General features: G+C 41.6%; 3 protein-coding genes across 4 annotated transcripts in view; 1 reads left to right on the top strand and 2 right to left on the bottom strand.

Annotated features, from left to right (window-relative positions):
• LOC134205178 (uncharacterized) overlaps positions 1–17,948 on the bottom strand; it is a 429,605-nt gene that overhangs the window by 329,288 nt on the left and 82,369 nt on the right. The window lies entirely within an intron of this gene.
• LOC134205177 (autophagy-related protein 16-1) overlaps positions 1–17,948 on the bottom strand; it is a 310,392-nt gene that overhangs the window by 243,490 nt on the left and 48,954 nt on the right. The gene's annotated exons all lie outside the window — the stretch shown is intronic.
• LOC134205176 (uncharacterized) overlaps positions 1–17,948 on the top strand; it is a 392,624-nt gene that overhangs the window by 346,746 nt on the left and 27,930 nt on the right. The window contains exon 6 of the mRNA XM_062680182.1: positions 6,557–6,758. Within this exon, the coding sequence (XP_062536166.1) occupies positions 6,557–6,758 (202 nt within the window). The remainder of the gene's footprint in view (positions 1–6,556; positions 6,759–17,948) is intronic.

Genomic DNA, 17,948 nt, shown 5'->3' with positions numbered 1-17,948 from the left:
ACACGGCGACTCCTTCCAGTTTCACAGTAGCCGGGCAACCAGTGGAGAATGTTGAAAGCTTCCAATATCTTGGTAGCCAAATGGCGTCGGACGGTGGTACCAAGATCGACATAGGCGCACGGATCAAGAAAGCAAGGGCTGCCTTTGCGAGTTTAAGAAATATCTGGAAAAACAGGCAGATAAGTGAACGCACCAAAATACGAATTTTCAACTCTAACGTGAAATCTGTGCTGTTATACGCTAGCGAAACATGGTGTGTATCAGTGGAGAACACTCAACGGCTGCAGGTGTTCATTAACAGATGCCTGCGGTATATAATTCGGGCCTGGTGGCCTCACAACTGGATCTCAAACAATGAGCTCCATCGTCGTTGTCACCAGAGGCCGATAGCAACAGAAATTCGGGATCGGAAGTGGGGCTGGGTCGGCCACACTCTACGTAGGGGCGGAAACGAAATCTGTAAACAAGCATTAGACTGGAACCCAGCGGGACATCGCAGCAGAGGCAGACCCAGAGGCTCATGGCGGCGAAGCCTCAATAAAGAAATAAAAGAAGTCGACCGAAATCTAACCTGGCAACAGGTTAAAGCGATAGCCGAGCAACGCTCAGGATGGAGATCTTTCAAGTCGGCCCTTTGCACCACCGGAGGTGTACAGGATCCGTAAAAAAAAAAAATCGTGTCGTATGAATATGCTTTATCGATATGAACTTGATTTGCGGTGATTTGATTGGTCATTTGGCATATAAAGCAATAGTGCGACAACTGGTGCTATAGCCACAACTGATACACCTAGCCTATGTGAACATCAGCATCGTAATTACTTAAGCACCCTAAATTACCATGATCCACCGGAAATTAGGGGGAATGGTAATCTGGAAATTTAGGAATTTGTGCCCTGCAAGCCAGCCTAAAAAAAAAACAAGAAAATGTGTTTGAAGGGATCGATGGTACGATCGTTTAAAGCAGCGGTTCTCAACCTTTTTTTTTCTTCAAACTTTTGCATTAATTGAGGTACCCCTTATGTTTTTTTGCTGTAAATGAAAATAAGCATAAACCATAACTCACAAGATAAGATATATGAAAAATGGACTCGAAAAGGAATATGTGACTCCCAATAAAGTTCCATGAAATTTTCATTTTCCGTGAAACTTCCCAATTCAAATTAAGTTCATACATCGAAATTCCTACATAACTTTTGAAGGAGGCTTCCGAGCCTCTTGAAAGGAGGCTTCCGAGCTTCTTGAAAGGAGGCTTCCGAGCTTCTTGAAAGGAGGCTTCCGAGCCTCTTGAAAGGAGGCTTCCGAGCCTCTTGAAAGGAGGCTTCCGAGCCTCTTGAAAGGAGGCTTCCGAGCCTCTTGAAAGGAGGCTTCTGAGCCTCTTGAAAGGAGGCTTCTGAGCCTCTTGAAAGGAGGCTCTGAGCCTCTTGAAAGGAGGCTCTGAGCCTCTTGAAAGGAGGCTTGAGCCTCTTGAAAGGAGGCTTCTGAGCCTCTTGAAAGGAGGCTTTGAGCCTCTTGAAAGGAGGCTTCTGAGCCTCTTGAAAGGAGGCTTGAGCCTCTTGAAAGGAGGCTTCTGAGCCTCTTGAAAGGAGGCTTCTGAGCCTCTTGAAAGGAGGCTCTGAGCCTCTTGAAAGGAGGCTCTGAGCCTCTTGAAAGGAGGCTTCTGAGCCTCTTGAAAGGAGGCTTCTGAGCCTCTTGAAAGGAGGCTTCTGAGCCTCTTGAAAGGAGGCTTCTGAGCCTCTTGAAAGGAGGCCTGAGCCTCTTGAAGGAGGCTTCTGAGCCTCTTGAAAGGAGGCTCTGAGGCCTCTTGAAAGGAGGCTTCTGAGCCTCTTGAAAGGAGGCTCTGAGCCTCTTGAAAGGAGGCTTCTGAGCCTCTTGAAAGGAGGCTTGAGCCTCTTGAAAGGAGGCTTCTGAGCCTCTTGAAAGGAGGCTCTGGAGCCTCTTGAAAGGAGGCTTCTGAGCCTCTTGAAAGGAGGCTTCTGAGCCTCTTGAAAGGAGGCTTCTGAGCCTCTTGAAAGGAGGCTTTTGAGCCTTTTGAAATGAGGTTTCTGTGCCTCTTGAAAGGAGGCTTTCTGAGCCTCTTGAAAGGAGGCTTTCTGAGCCTCTTGAAAGGAGGCTTCCGAGGCTTTCGAAAGGGGGCTTCTGAGCCTCTTGAAATGGAGTTCTGAGCTTTTTGAAAGGAGGCTTCTGAGCCTCTTGGAACGGGGCTTCTGAGCCTCTTGAAAAGGGGCTTCTGAGCCTCTGGAAAGGAGGCCTCTGAGCCTCTTGAAAGGAGGCTTCTGAGCCTCTTGAAAGGAGGCTTCTGAGCCTCTTGAAAGGAGGCTTCTGAGCCTCTTGAAAGGGGGCTTCTGAGCCTCTTTAAAGGAGGCCTCTGAGCCGTTTGAAAGGAGGCTTCTGAGCCTCGTGAAAGGGGGCTTCCTGACCTCTTGAAAGGAGGCTCTGAGCCTCTTGAAAGGAGGCTTCTGAGCCTCTTGAAAGGAGGCTCTGAGCCTCTTGAAAGGAGGCTTCCTAGCCTCTTGAAAGGAGGCTTCTGAGCCTCTTGAAAGGAGGCTCTGAGCCTCTTGAAAGGAGGCTTCTGAGCCTCTTGAAAGGAGGCTTCTGAGCCTCTTGAAAGAAGGCTTCCAAGCCTCTTAAAGGAGACTCTGAGCCTCTTGAAAGGAGGCTCTGAGCCTCTTGGAAGGAGGCCTGAGCCACTTGAAAGGAGGCTCTGAGCCTCTTGAAAGGAGGCCTGAGCCTCTTGAAAGGAGGCTTCTGAGTCTCTTGAAAGGAGTCTTCCCAGCATCTTGAAAGGAGGCTTCTGAGCCTTTTGAAAGGAGGCTTCTGAGCCTCTTAAAAGGAGGTTCTGAGGCCTCTTGAAAGGAGGCTTCTGAGCCTCTTGAAAGGAGGCTTCCGAGCCTCTTGAAAAGAGGCTTCCGAGCCTCTTGAAAGGAGGCTTCCGAGCCTCTTGAAAGGAGGCTTCCGAGCCTCTTGAAAGGAGGCTTCCGAGCCTCTTGAAAGGAGGCTTCCGAGCCTCGTGAAAGGAGGCTTCCGAGCCTCTTAAAAGGAGGCTTCCGAGCCTCTTGAAAGTAGACTTCCGAGCCGAGCCTCTTGATAAGAGCGTTAAAAGAAGGCTTCCAAACCACTTTAAGAGAGGTTTCTGAGCCTCGTGAAAGGAGGCTTACGATGCAAGTCTCTTGAATGGCGGCTTTCGAGCCACTTTTGAGTATCTGGAAAGGGCGCTTCTGAGCCTTTTGAAAGTATGGTTCCATGCCTCTTGAAAGATGAATTCCGAGCCTCTTTAGGGGGGCTTCCGAGTCTGGCAAAAGGATGCTTCAGAACCACCAGAAGAAAAACAGAAACAAGGTTTTTGAAAAAAGAGAAAAGAAAAAAGCAAGTTCAAAGAAAAAAGCTTCCGGGTTGAAAACTATTAATATGTTTTGATTAAAATTGTAATTCATCCGCCATTACGAATTTTTGTCCCAGGTACCCCCTGGGCCCGGCGAAGGTACCCCCAGGAGTACATGTTTCCCAGGTTGAGAACCGCTGGTTTAGAGGTACCAAACATGCGGCAACAGGTTATGCAGGTTGAGAATCAAAGGCCGGTTATTCGACTGGAGCATAATAAACGTCCATGGCACTTTGAGAAACGACAAAATAGTTAATCGGAACACACAATGATAATTCTACGCGTAGCTTAAACGTGAGTATGACAGCTGCCCAAGCCGCGTAGTCAAAATTATCATCTTTAACGCTCAGGTTGGCCAGGAGGAAATGTTTAGATCGACTATTGGAAAGTTTAGCGCTCACCGGCTGACGAACGAAAACGACCTACAACTACTTGATTTCGCCGCCTAAAAGCATATGCTTCCAGCAAAGCTTCCCGTATCGGTACACCTGTAGATCACCACTGCAAACAGAATCGCAGATCGACGTTCTGATTGATGGATGGTACTTCTTGACAGTATCGACGTAAGGACCTATCGTGGCGCTAACATTGAGTCTGGCAATGCAATGCTCCTTGCCGACACCGCCTTTGGGCGACTTAGAACGACTAAAGCTACCGCCAGTGCATACGAGCAGCATCTCGGAGCAGTGGTATCAAAAAAAGGGTGAGCTCGATGGGGCCCCTCTTGAGGACCGCTTAAGTAGAGCTAAACCAGTCATCAACGACGCGCAAAGGACAACGTCGGCTATATGGGACGAAGTTCACGAAACGATTGGTTCGACAGAGTCAAGACAGATTCTAAAGAAGAAGGACACAGCACGGGTGATCGCGCAGCAGACCCTCTTCTTTTAGTTCTATCAGAATTTCAACACATCCGAGAAAGGCTTCGTGTCACGAGCCGAGAAGTGTGGGAATAAAGATGGAAACATCTTGACGGACAAACGAGAGGTATTCGAAAGGTGAAAACAGCACTTGAAGGAACACTTAAATTGCCCTGAGAGTATGAGCAGTGAGGGTCAAGGTTTCCGAGAAAACGACTACGTCAGTTTAGCGGACCGTGGAAACCAACCAGCCCTCACCTTGAGGGAAGTTAAGGATGTCATCCAACAGCTAAAGACCAATAAAGCAGCTGGTAAAAAAGGTATCGAAGCTGAACTCTTCAGCATGGAAAAGGTGGCCACTGCACAGACTGATAGTCATAATCTGGAAAACAGAATAGCTACCGGAGGAGTAAAATGAAGTCAAGAAAGGCGATGGACTGGAATGTGAGAACTTTCGACCGATGGTCTTCCGCCTATAAAGTGATATCCCAATCATTTCCACCATCTGTCACCAGAAGTAAATGGTTGAACAAAATACCAGCTTATCAGGTTTTAAGGCGGCATACGACAGTATAGACCGCATAGTGCTGTGGAGTGGACGAGAGCTGGAACTTATGAGACAGATAAAAGCAACGATGTGCAGAACTGTGTGGAGATTTCGAGCGAACACTCTAGTTCGTTCGAATCCAGTCGGGGACTACGACAAGCTGATGGACTTTCGTGCCTGTTGTTCAATATTACGTTAGAAGGTGTCATGCGGAGATCTGGAGTACGACTTTCAAAAGATCCAGTGAACTTATTTGTTTAGCTAAGGTCGGCATTGTCGGCAGAATTTTTGAAAAGGTGGCAGATCTGTACACCCACCTGTGGCAATAAAAGGCAATAAAAGTTGAACTGGCGATGAATGCTTCGAAGACAATGGGCTAGCGGACAGAACCGAACGCGACAGGGCCTTGCTTGGGAAGCAAGCATCTATTTTAGTAAAATTTAATCAGCTAGAAAAATATAATCAGATTTGGTTGAAAGATAAATTTTCGTCGTAAAGGAACGGTTCCCATTTCAATTTCACTGTAACAAATTCATCTCATTGTGAAAAAAGGGAAAAAAAGCTCTTTTCACCGCAACTTGTTGCTAACATGCGTAGTCGCTGCTGAAAAAACAGGAAAATTAGAAACAAATCGGACTGCTTTTTATTTATTTATTTTTGATAAGGTTATTATATGAGCTATAAGATGTGGGCCCTATTTAAATGGTATTCGCAATTTTTAAAATCATCAAAATCAAGTAAATGTAAGTAAATTAAGTGAAAGAGAGTCAATATTGATTAAACAAATTACTTTACACTTAAGTAAAGAATAACACGTGAGCTCTAAAAGTATTGGAATTTCTTATTGGTAACCTTTAATATCACCATATCGAAATAAATTGTGTACAAACATTACGCAAATTAGTGCTAATATTTTCATAGCCGTTGAGTATTTACTGATGCAATAAATCGGTTATTGGTACAACATCCATCACGATAATATCAAGCCCGACTAGTTGGGTTGAACACCGCACAATGATGATGCTAGCATAACAAAAACAAAAATATATACCATCAGCGCCATAGTAGTCATCAGCAGCACCCCCAAAGGCCGGAGCCGGCATCAACCAACCGTCAGCAGCAAAGTAGTGCACGGTCATGGGAAATGGTTTTGTCGTGCGCTTTGCTCAGCTCAGAGAACGAATTAATTGGGGGGTCTTCAGGAGAGTACACCACCTGGGAAATGGTATGGTCTGTTATCTGTCATGGAATACCGGTTGCAGTGGTTAGGCTTCGGAGGAGGAGGTTACAGATTTGGTATGGGACTGATTGTTTAGGCACTCTTCAAACATTCATGAGCAAACGACGATATGTATCATTATCATCGCAATAATTCCAATGCATCTACAGTTTTGATTTGCATCACACAGTGTTTTGATCAAGGTTTTGATGAATACGCTGGAATGCTTGAGTCATCTGATGCATTTTAATAGCGAACTTCGATTAGTTTTCCTTCCCAAACTTGCCTTTAATTCATCTATCAAAGGTTTATCTTGAAAATGATTCATAGTTTTACGATATGTGAACAATTTACAAAATTTGAAGCTGAATTCCCGTGAATTTGTCTGAGCTAGTTTAGATAAATATGGTGACGTTAACCGTTTGATATTATCAGACACGAAAGCGATACTCGATACTAAAATGTGATTAAGAGAAACATTCATCCCTAAAGAAACATAAACACAAAAAGCGATCCCAAAATCATAATTTCCATTTCCATCTTTCCAGGTGCTTTGACGAAGTCTCAGTTCCCGGTCTTCACCATCTACGCCCAGAAGTCTTGCCTGAAGTTGCGCCCATGCGAACGCGCCTGGTGCATCGACAGGGTGCAAGGTTACAAGCTCAATGGCCACGTTAAGCGCACCGCTCAGGTTGTCTCCCGCCGCGACTGTCTCGAGATGTGTTTGGGAGAGAACGAATTCACATGCCGGTAAGTATGAACAAACAAACGTCATTGACGGCGGTCACTATTTGACGCCACAGCGCCTACACCACCGACCGACCGACCGCTATGACTGCGGCTAGATGTCATTATTATTATTATCGTTTAATTCGTCTCATCCACTTGTATCGCTGCTTCCGTTCGCAGTAGCACAGTGGAAAGATGGTGAAAATTAAATGAAACTAAAGATAAAAAAAAATCTCATCAAATCATCATCAAAAACTTGATAATTTTTTAGCGAGACAAAGTTTGATTGGTCAGCTAGTTGGCTTTTAAAATTCTCTCAAAAAATAAAATAATATTTTTATAAAAATTTCTCACGCATTCGGGTACATAGTTTTTCCGGATTTTCTTTATAAATATTCCCTCAATGATTAATTTTTTTTCTTAGTTTATATTATTGTAAGATTACCAAGAAAATTTACTTGCGTTTTCACCAAAAACATTTAGCTTCAACAATGCTACATTATTTAAATATGAAGCTATCAAGTATTTCAAAGTCGGTGGCGTCTTAAAAAAACTGATAAAATCTATTTGAGTATCCGGGAAAATAGCCGTCCCAGATTTATTTTTCAATCGAAGTTTAAGGACAAAGTGCTTTCTTTCTTTATTTTTAGCATATAAAATGTTCTACCTTTTCGGAAGCCGAGAATAAGAAAATCACTTGAAAAGTTTTTTTTTAATTCCTGGCGCCAAATTTAGCCCATTCTCAACCACAGTGCTATGAGCATGACAGCAATATTCAATTATGCAATTGAGCTCAAAGAAATATTGTGTCGCCCGATGTCACAGCCGTTTTGTTACAATGCTTCACGCTTCGTCGCCCTTGAGACTGCACACATATTAAATCCAGTGACTCTGCATATAACCTCAATAATCAATATTCCGAGATTCTTTTTCCATTCCGATTTCCGTCATCTAGACCGCAGATTGCAATGTGGTTATCGTCGACGATGAAATGGTTCGATTGAAGTAGCAAGTCTGAATCTGAGACGGTGGCACTCGAATGTCCGATCCGATATGAATATATAGTTCATGGACACCGAATTAGCACACACCCCGAAGAATGGAAAAGAACTTAGAATACAATCATGCACTGAATCACCTAACATAAAGAAAATCAATTCCATTCACCTATCATGACACTTCGTTAACAAACATGGGAGTGTGAAATTGGCAACTGTCCGGTTGCACAAAGCACAGTTTATAGAGCTCAGTTCAATTTATCATGACTGGCAATTCCGAAGACGAATAACACTTTCATCGGGACTTTCCAACCTAGAGTCGCTGCACCGCTAATATAAGAATGGTGTAATTTCAATTTGTGAAACATCCGTAGCCGTTAAAATTTGTTAAATCAATGTTTCAGTCGATGGCACACAAATTACTTCGTTTTCATTCTTTTCTTTTAATCAATTTAAAATATGCTATTGGATTTTGTTTCTGTGATTGACTACATTTTGCGCAAAAATGAAATCTCAAACATAAATCGTGTAACTTCGAAAATCGCAAAAAAAAACTCAAAAAATTTTCGAGTATGCTCGTGTTGCTTCGAGAAACTTGGGGAAACAAAGTCACGTAAGAAAAAGTTCAGTGTAGCAGCAATGCTAAAACGGAGACAAGTTTAAATTCGGCAGAACACATCCAAGGATGGAAACAAAAAAAAAATACATTTCTTCAGAGCATCATCTTTTAATGATGCATAAACAGTGTCGGTGATTGTTGTGCACCTCATTCCAAAGGTCATGCTTCTCACTTGGGCGAAGATGATAAGTCAAGTTGTCTAAACTGGAGCGGTCCTACTACTAGTTAGTGCTCATTACGACGATCAGCAGTAAACGCACACAGGAAGTGCTCCGATGAATGCCGTCACGTTGATCGTTGAAATCTTAATGATCACTCCTTGCACACCGCGCGGTGTATAGCGAAGCCCCTTCTCCAAAGGAATTGATGGCATAATCCTGGTACCGGCCTCATAGCGCCAAGGTAAGGGTACTTTGTCGGCCATTTATAATGATGATTTGACTAGAACCCAGAGATAAAAATCGTTAAGTCCAACAGCCGGGTCACCTTTCCCTGTGTGCCAACTATCTCCAGGCGAAGTCAATTTCTTTAAGAATTGAGCCAAGATTACTCTGTAATCGCCCAATAAACGTGCACGTTTCTATCGTGTTTCCAGAAGAAGATATTAATCCGCAAACATACACACTTTTCGATATTTCTACCTCTAGGATAAAGTGCACAGTTGCAAAGCCTTACTTTGTCTCATCGATACTGACTTCCATTCACAATGGAAAAAGGTTGTTGCAGGGTAGTTGATGATGATGGTGATTGGCAGAAGAATTACTCGTGTCGGATCCTTGCCCGGGTTCCACCGATCACGTCACGAAACCTCACCACTCTCTATTGATTGGTTATTAATATGCTGAGCCCCTAAGAAACGAAATAAAGACCTCAGCGTCGTCAGCAAGTTCCGAGATCTATTCATGAAGTGTTACAATAATTGCACCGAACCCACTGCTCTTCAAGTAAAAGACTCATTGGGACCTTTGATAGCTTTACATCTCGTAATTATCTTCGAAGTGTTATGGTAATGCAATGACCGCGTCTCCTAGTCGAGGATTATCCACGAAAGTTGAATGGCGCTGACGATGACGACGACAATGACAACCGCAGCACCGACGACGACGACGGTAGCATCAAAGTCATAATATTTATACCTTTGATTTCACCGCTAGCTGTCCTCTCGGTCAACTATCCCACAGCTTGAGGAACCAATTATGCTTCCAGAGCTTTTTATATCTTAACAGTGTTGCTTCTCCTGAGGACCAAAAAACTATAAAGTCATCTAAACATTTGAAAGAGAAAAAAGGCAAATGAAGAATAATGGAGATGTTTTTTAACAATTCATTCTGGAGATCTGCCATCTTCATCTCCGGTGACCGATACCCTACACTGGAAACACAAAAGCCTTACCTACCAGTGATACAGGTTGGCGATTGTGTAAAAAGGCGGTAATTAAAAATTATGAAACTCGGTTATTATGTTGTTGCTAAGGTAAAGACAAAAAGCGATTGTAACTTCCTTTCCAATACATAACCGGTGCAGTAAATGGCTCGTCGTAAGAAATGGAATCACCATAATCGCGATCAAAAGGGTTCATTTTCACCAAATGATCGCCAGCACCATGCCGATTGTTCACATTCATAAGCGATAACATCACCCACATTTCTGATAAGGATAGAATATACGAACACGTTGGAGAAAACTTAAGAATATCCTTTCATTCGGTTTCACAATAGTGAGGTTTTGTTTATGCTGAATTTTTCTCCGGGCATGTTGATTTGAATTTTGTAAGATAGTAAAAAACTCACACGTTTGGGTTATTTTGACCCGGATTTGACTTATAGCAATGTTTGAGGCATTTCTCAGCAAAATTCACAATTAATTGCATATTATTCGACAACTCGGCCGTACGAAAATCATTTTTTTTTTGTTAAATATCTTGGCTGTGCCTATGCACAGCACATGTTTCGAAATGGACAAATTGATATGAAATTTGCGAAATAGTATCAACGTGTCTTGGAAGGACTCGAACCCTCAACCTCCTACTCTTTAGATAGGCACAAGACCACTTATATTAAAGGTCACGTTTGCGGAAAAGCCATCAGAATTTGATTACCAACCTCCACCGCGGTTAACTTTTTTTTTGCTAATTGAATATCTTTCGGATGCTTGATTTAATCGTCACATGTGCTTTCTTCTTCTTCTTCTTCTTATTGGCATTACAGAGCCGCCTCGCAGCTTAGTGTTCATTAAGCATTTCCACAGTTATTAACTGCGAGTTTTCTAAACCAGGTTACCATTTTTGCATTCGTATATCATGAGACTAGCACGATGATACTTTTATGCCCAGGGAAGTCGAGACAATTTCCAATCCGAAAATTGCCTAGACCAGCAGCGGGAATCGAACCCAGCCACCCTCAGCATGGTCTTGCTTTGTTGCCGCGCGCCTTACCGCACGCCTTACCCCTCGTCACATGTGCTTTACTGTTGTATATCCACAGTTAAGCGAGTCCACAGTGTTTATTATCGAGAACTTCACACTCTATGCCCACAACAACGGGCTAGGCGGATTTTTATAGTGTGTGTGAATCAATCACACTCTGCAATGCCACGACGGTGAAAGACCGACCCTTGAACACAATCAATTGCATATTATTCGGCAACTCGGCCACACGAAAAAATTTTTTTTTGTTAAATATCTTGGCTGTACATATGCACAGCACATGTTTCGTAATGGACAAATTGATATGAATTTTTTTAAAAAGAATCCAAGTGTCTTGGAGGGACTCGAACCCGAACACTCTAGATAAGCGAGATAGCCCCTACACAACAAGACCACTTAAAGGTCACGTTTGCGGAAAAGCCATCCGAATCCGAGAACCAACCTCCACCGCGGTTAGTTCTCTGCAAATTGAAAATGTTCCGGATATTGCCCATCGTCACAATCGTCACATGTGCTATTACTGTTGCTTTTTTTGTTTATGCCCAGCGGCGGAAGCTCCCCCGATACCGACGACTCGCATCCGTGGAAGGCTGTTACATTACTAACAATACACTTTTACCTGGTCAGCATGTTCATAGATCCGCTCAAGTCCTACCCACATTATCATTTCAACGGGTGACTGGACGAGTGCCGAGGTCAGACCAAAGATTCCGGGTGGAGATAGCTTCCGGTTCAGTGGTGCCTCGACGACCCGAAACCGGTGCATTCGCGCGCCACGATCTAATCAACTGGACCTCGGCGGTGGACCTAACCTACTCCGATTGACCGATTTCCCATGCACTGAGCCTTTTAGCTTCTTGCTTAACTGTTGATCCATATAGCTCACGCCTTGGACGGTGGTGGATCAATCCTACTCCGACGGGGAGTTCCCCGACGTCCCGTATCCGACGACCCGTCTCAACGGGTGACCGATTGCCTTGAGCCATTCAGCTTTCACCTTATTCATTGAGCCATTCAGCTCTCGCCTCGGTCGCGATCGCGAACGACTCGGATAGTCCCCGACGGCGGATCTAACCTACTTCGACAAGAAATTCCCAGAAAGCGGAAACTTCTTCGAAACTGGCCGTTTTGCCACGTTATGTGGCTACGCGCGGTTGCTGGCGCTGGCGTTCCCATTCATTATCGATTATCGTTGCTGCCTTGACATTCCTTCGAACGTGGTGCCCCTGAGGGCGAAGCACTCCTCGTCTTCTGTGTCTGTATGTTTGAATGGATTTGTAAGCCTCAGCCTGTGCACATTGAAGTTGGATAGCAAATCCCATTCCAAGATCTTTCATCCATTGGATTCCTGTGCAATTTCGATTGTTCTGGTCAATCACGAAGTAGCAACTACGAAATGCACGGTCATCATGCTCATGATCATAACTATGAACATTTCTAGCACGACGCAAGTGTCTGTCTCACAATTTTCAAATGACATTTTATTTTTTCGACTAATACTACTTTTATGTTCATCTTTTTTGTAGGAATATATGAACATATGTAATTTAGAAAATAAGGATGCTCGAAATTATTTCCTCAAAATTCGACATATTTAGCTCACAAAAGTTCATTTTTAGCAAACCCTTTTCCAATAAGATATATCACAAATTTTGAAAATATCGAGGACACACGATTTGTGCGCAAACATTGGGTACAGTGTATTGATGAATGGATAATAACTTTGCACACAATGTATTTTAATGAAGATCATCAATAACAAATCAAATTCCCCTTTTAATGTTAAGAATCACATAAATAAAGACTAAAAAACAAATTCCCATGACACGGTTTCAACAAGATTATAATTATTGGTTCCACATGTAACAAGTCGTCACTGAATGTAAACATTTATGAAAATAACAGTTTTTTGGGTAGACCGTTACACAAACGCATTCTTTAACAAAAATAATCGCAAAATGCGCAAAGTTGGCTGGGTAGATCTTTTCGTTGTCATGGGCTCTAAGAACGCCATGAGGTCAAAATTTACAGATCAACTCTCGTAATGGACACAGTTATTAACAAGTTGTGTAACCCCATTTTTGGCAGATGTTCACATTCGAAGTACTTATTGTTGTTGTCATGGGTTCAAGGTAGTCTACGAACTCCATAGAGGCAAGATCAGCTTCAACGGAGGCAGTAATGACGAATCAACAAGTTGTGTAACCCCTTCGTGGTATAAGTTTGCATTCCAAGAGGTTCTTGTTGTTGTCTAGAGTTCTAGGGAAATTTAAAAAATCCAGTAGAGCTGGAGAGCAGTTTAGCCGCAGTAACGAAGTCAATTACTAGAGAATCGACAAGCTATGTAGTTAGTAGAAAGTTGATAAATTGTGCGTCTTGGTATATGTCTGCATTCCATGTACATTGTACATCCTAGGGAGTCTATAGTTTCATGTCAAGAACAGCGGATTAAACTCAGCAACGGAGACAGTCATCTAAGTCAAGATTTGTAATCGAATCTTAGTATATGTTTGCATTCCAAGCAGTTCTTGTTATCATTGGTTCTAGGTAGTCTATGTACTTCACATTGACAAGAACCGTAGATCAACCCCCAGAACGGAAGTAGCTGTAGAAGAATTGACAAGCTGTATGGGCTAGAGCGCTTAAGAAATCGCCGAGAATGTCTTTAGATGAGCTGGTAGATCTGAGATCCGGGCTCCATGAAGTTTTTGGAATACTCTAAAACAGCGAAAATCTGCATATAATAGGGGAAAGTGGTCGGTTGCCGGCACTGGTCGGTTGTCGGCACCCCGTCGTAACTTTTGACAGAAAACAGATATTGTCATTTTGACATATGTCATACGTGTGCTATTTAAGCACGATCTTGTTATGCTCATTTCCGAAGCACTTAGAAGCCTTTGTTTTATTTTACAGAGAAAACTTTTTTTTTTCAAATGAAAACCCACTGAGTTTTAAGATGCTTTTGGTATGCCCAGAAGTCTTGAAATAGTATTGAAGGTCTTTTTTGTCGTTTTCCAAGTGTTATATATCGAAGTAAAACGATCGGATAGGTAAGTGCGTCACGTATTTACAAAGCAAATTTACTCTATTTTGTGATTCAATATTGAATGCCACCGTAGCGGTTGCAATTAAACATTTAAGAGGTGAGCCAGCCTAGCGCTGAAACCCTCTCAAATAAAGACAAAAAAAACAATCATTTTCACTTTTCTAAAAGGTTACTAACTTCGGTAGTCGGCACCCAGGTGGAAACAGTGAAATATCAAGGCAAATCACCAGTTTATTGCCTAATTTTAGGCTATAAGCCAAGTTGTACGCAAAAAACAACAATTTTTAAAATCTTGATAAAATGTATAATTTTTTTCCAATAGATGGAATAAATCAAAACTCTTCACCAGTTATTAGCTTATGGCTATAGGTATGAAAATATCACCACATTGTGCAAATGTAGGAAAGTTATGAACTAAAAACAAAACGGTGCCGACAACCGACCACCTTCCCTTACTGTTGATACTTATTATTTAGTTGCTAGACCTTCAATACTATTTCAAGACTTCTTGGCATACCAAAAGCATCTTAAGACCTCAATACTCAAGCAATATGATGAATAGAGTCTAGTCGACTCTAATGCCGAAGTTGGCAAAATTTGATATAGCGCTTCCTCTTTTACTCCATGATTCGGATTACGGTCTCCAAATTTGAGCGCAAACATGATGTTTTGTGTGCAGGAATAGAATCCAACGCGAAATGAAAAAAAATGTGGCATATCGTGAGGGACGTTTTTCGCAAGCTGTTACGATAATGAACTGACAAAATACTTGTTTTACACAGCCGTGTGAAAAATGGTCCCTAACCAGGAAATGAATAAAAAAAGTCTCTCACTTATCTAGACCAACATTTGAAAAAGGCGTAACAGCCAAAATTTATTCCTTCTGATTCTTCGTCCACATATATAGCTATATATGTAGACAAAGAATCAGAAGGAATAAATTTTGGCTGTTACGCCCTTTTCAAATGTTGGTCTAGTTATCATCTCTGTATACATATACGATATGTGGGATACCGTGAGATACTTTTTTCGCAAGCTGTAATGATAAAGAACTGATTCGGGAAGCTATACCCTATGACTTTTTTTTTCAATCGTTTATTTAAGGCTCAGGCGTGTGTAACACTTTACGAAGCCAATAGCTTGTATTGTATAATAACAAATTTTAATCTAAATCCAATTGGTTTTTAACTAATTTAAAACTAATCATGAAAAATATCAATTGTTTCCACTGCAATGTTATATGCGGCGGCAATTCTTCGTTTGTCATCCTCTATTATGAGTTTACGTTCGCATTCATCTTCTATCCATTCGTAAGTTGGGACACTAAAACGTCGTCTCTCGATATTTGATTCGGACGATATTGGTATGCGTCTATCCGCAGCTTCATTTGTAAAGGTTTTGGCTGCGGCATCCACTGTAGCAATATCCAACGAATGTTGTCGCTTTGGTTTGTTCTTTCTCCCTTTTTGTTTCGGGTTTGATACGATCTGCTTACCACCGTCAGGCTCATCAACATCTATCTCTGCGGCAGTTGCGTCTTCCTTTGTTACAGTCAGCTTCTGTGTATCGACCTTGATCGTTACCTTCTGTTGGTTTGCAATTACACTGCGTCGTTCATGCATCACCGGACAAACCTTTTTTATGTGACCATCCGATTTGCAAACGAAACACTTTGCTTTCATTCCTTCATGATGAATCCTTCCTTTGCGGTGATGAAAGTACATGCGCTCCATCACTTTATTTCCATTGGTGTAATGGAATGGAAGAAATTCGTTGTTGTTCTCTAGCGAAAACTTCATGGCATCCTCCGTTTTGAAACGGATGAAAACAGATTTCTCATCTGAGATTTTATAAGCTGTTTCCATCTTCGCCTGGTCTCCATTCAACGCTTTGATAAAGCGGACCATATCGGCCAGAGCGGGCTGAGCGGCATTTTCAGGAAATAGAAAAGCCAACGTACTTTTAACTTTAGTCTCACTGCACATCTTGAACGATGCAACAATTGCTATCGAACAAAATATCGAAAACAAACACGAGTGAACAAAAACGCGTGTATTCACATCGAGATGTGATCGTCCACTGATATACCCTATGATATATTTTTTTTAAAGCTCCAAACGCGGGGAGCGCCGGTTCTGATGATGCATTTCAACTGATTCTACACAGCTATGCGGTCCCCTACACAGAACGAGCGAAAACAAAGCAAGAATCATCACTTCTCTGTGAGGGCTGCCTATCCGATTATGTTTTTTTTTTTGCACTTGTATACAAGTTTGATAAATTTGTTATCATGGCTTGTTATTATTCGTAACAGTTATTGCCTTTCTTTTATCGTTGTTCGTTATCTATTGAGATCGAATTCTGCAAACCCTGTTTCTAACAGACAACGAGTGAGAACTAAGTGTTTTATCATAGCTTCTCGGTGGGGGCTGCATCTGTGTTTTTGTACTTGTATATAAGTACGATAAACTTGTTTTCATAGCTTGTAAAGGTTCGAAATGGGTTTTGCCTCTTTGTTGTTCGTTATCTATTGAGAGTGATTTCTAAAATCCCTAGTTTCGTGTAACAATCTTATCGTGTTATATATTATTTAAGATCTTTTACATAGTAACCCTTCATACTAAAAGTGTTACGAGGGGGAAGGTGGGAGTCCAAAATCATCAAATTTAGCGTTACGTTATTTATGAATGAACCGCTACACTGCCAAAAATTTAATCATATTTATTATGTGTGGCACACAAAAATTTTGACTATGCTGCTTCTCACATAACGACTATGTGAATTCACATAGCATATATAAATCTCCTATAGCGGGTAACGCACAAATAACATTTATTTGTAAATTTCTTTAGATTTTTGCCAATAAGAATGTGTGGATTTTTATTAGAGTACTTGTTTTACTTAAATCTGAAAGTGAGTAAATTTTCGTTGAGATAAAAAAAAACGGTGGAAAAAATTTATTCAGTCAATGAGTACATGAAAGTTAGAGTGTAATGAAAAAGTTCGAAAAGAACGCTGACACTAAAATTAGTTTACACAGAATTTGTGTAAATACACTCCCAAATATTTAAGCATTTCAACATATTTTCCGTTTATGTATTTAGATAATTGATGGGGTAGTTTAACAATGAACGAGCAATGCACAATCACTGTTAGGTTGAATATTTGGTTTTTCCCTGAGCTTTTCTGAACTGAAAAATTCTCTCCATTAAACAGCGATTGATTTAAATTTTGAACAAAATGATGTTTCTGAAAATCATTAAAATTTTGCGATTCTATGTAAAAAAACGAGCGCGGAGTGCAGGAAAACTGCATAATCGCCAATGAGTTAATTTTCGCATAAGGGCACGATGTTTATGATTTGAACATCTTTATGATGAGATTGAAGGAAAGGCGCATTTTTTCGTAACAATTCGTTTGAAAAACTACTTGATAGCATTTTTACATTTAATTTAATTTTCTTCCATGTTGGTCGTCTTGTAAAAAAGATATTCCAATTATACATGACATAGGGTAACGGATGGTATTCCCGAAATCCATTCCCGGCAAAAGCTCTAAAACCAAAGATAGAAACAATATTTTGCCCAAAATCCTCGGTAATCGTGTGAGCTCACTCGAGATTTTACGATGCAGCTAGTTGAAATTTATCTTAAAGAAGCATTTGCCAATGTAGAGGGGTGTGCCGAAACGCTATAGCCTGCCAGGATTACCTGCCGATACCCTACCATATGTCCATAAGAATTTCATAGCTTATGATTTCCACAAACAAATGCGCGCACATCGCATTCCTTGGTGATGAATCATAAAATGATTGAAATCTTTGTTCAAAGTGGATATCTCATACATAGAACCGAGCAGATCAACCTACCGCCTCAATCTGAAAAGTTCCGGGATCCATGTTCTAATCCTTTTTTATCGTTTTGTATATTCCGTGTTTCACAAAAACCGACATTGTATTAGCTTCCGCTCATTCGCTACTCCCATCCCATCCACTCGCATAAAGGCTAAATGCTAACGACATCTTTATAGTCATTTCATGACTTCTGGGAAATGTCTCCAAGATTCCCGTGGCAATGCAAAAAGCACTTTCCTTGTCCGGTCAACCGAGTACAAACACGAAAAA

The sequence above is a fragment of the Armigeres subalbatus genome, chromosome 1 (genome assembly GCF_024139115.2).
Source record: "Armigeres subalbatus isolate Guangzhou_Male chromosome 1, GZ_Asu_2, whole genome shotgun sequence".
NCBI classification, from domain to species: domain Eukaryota; kingdom Metazoa; phylum Arthropoda; class Insecta; order Diptera; family Culicidae; genus Armigeres; species Armigeres subalbatus.
This window is presented reverse-complemented; position numbering and strand designations above follow the sequence as displayed.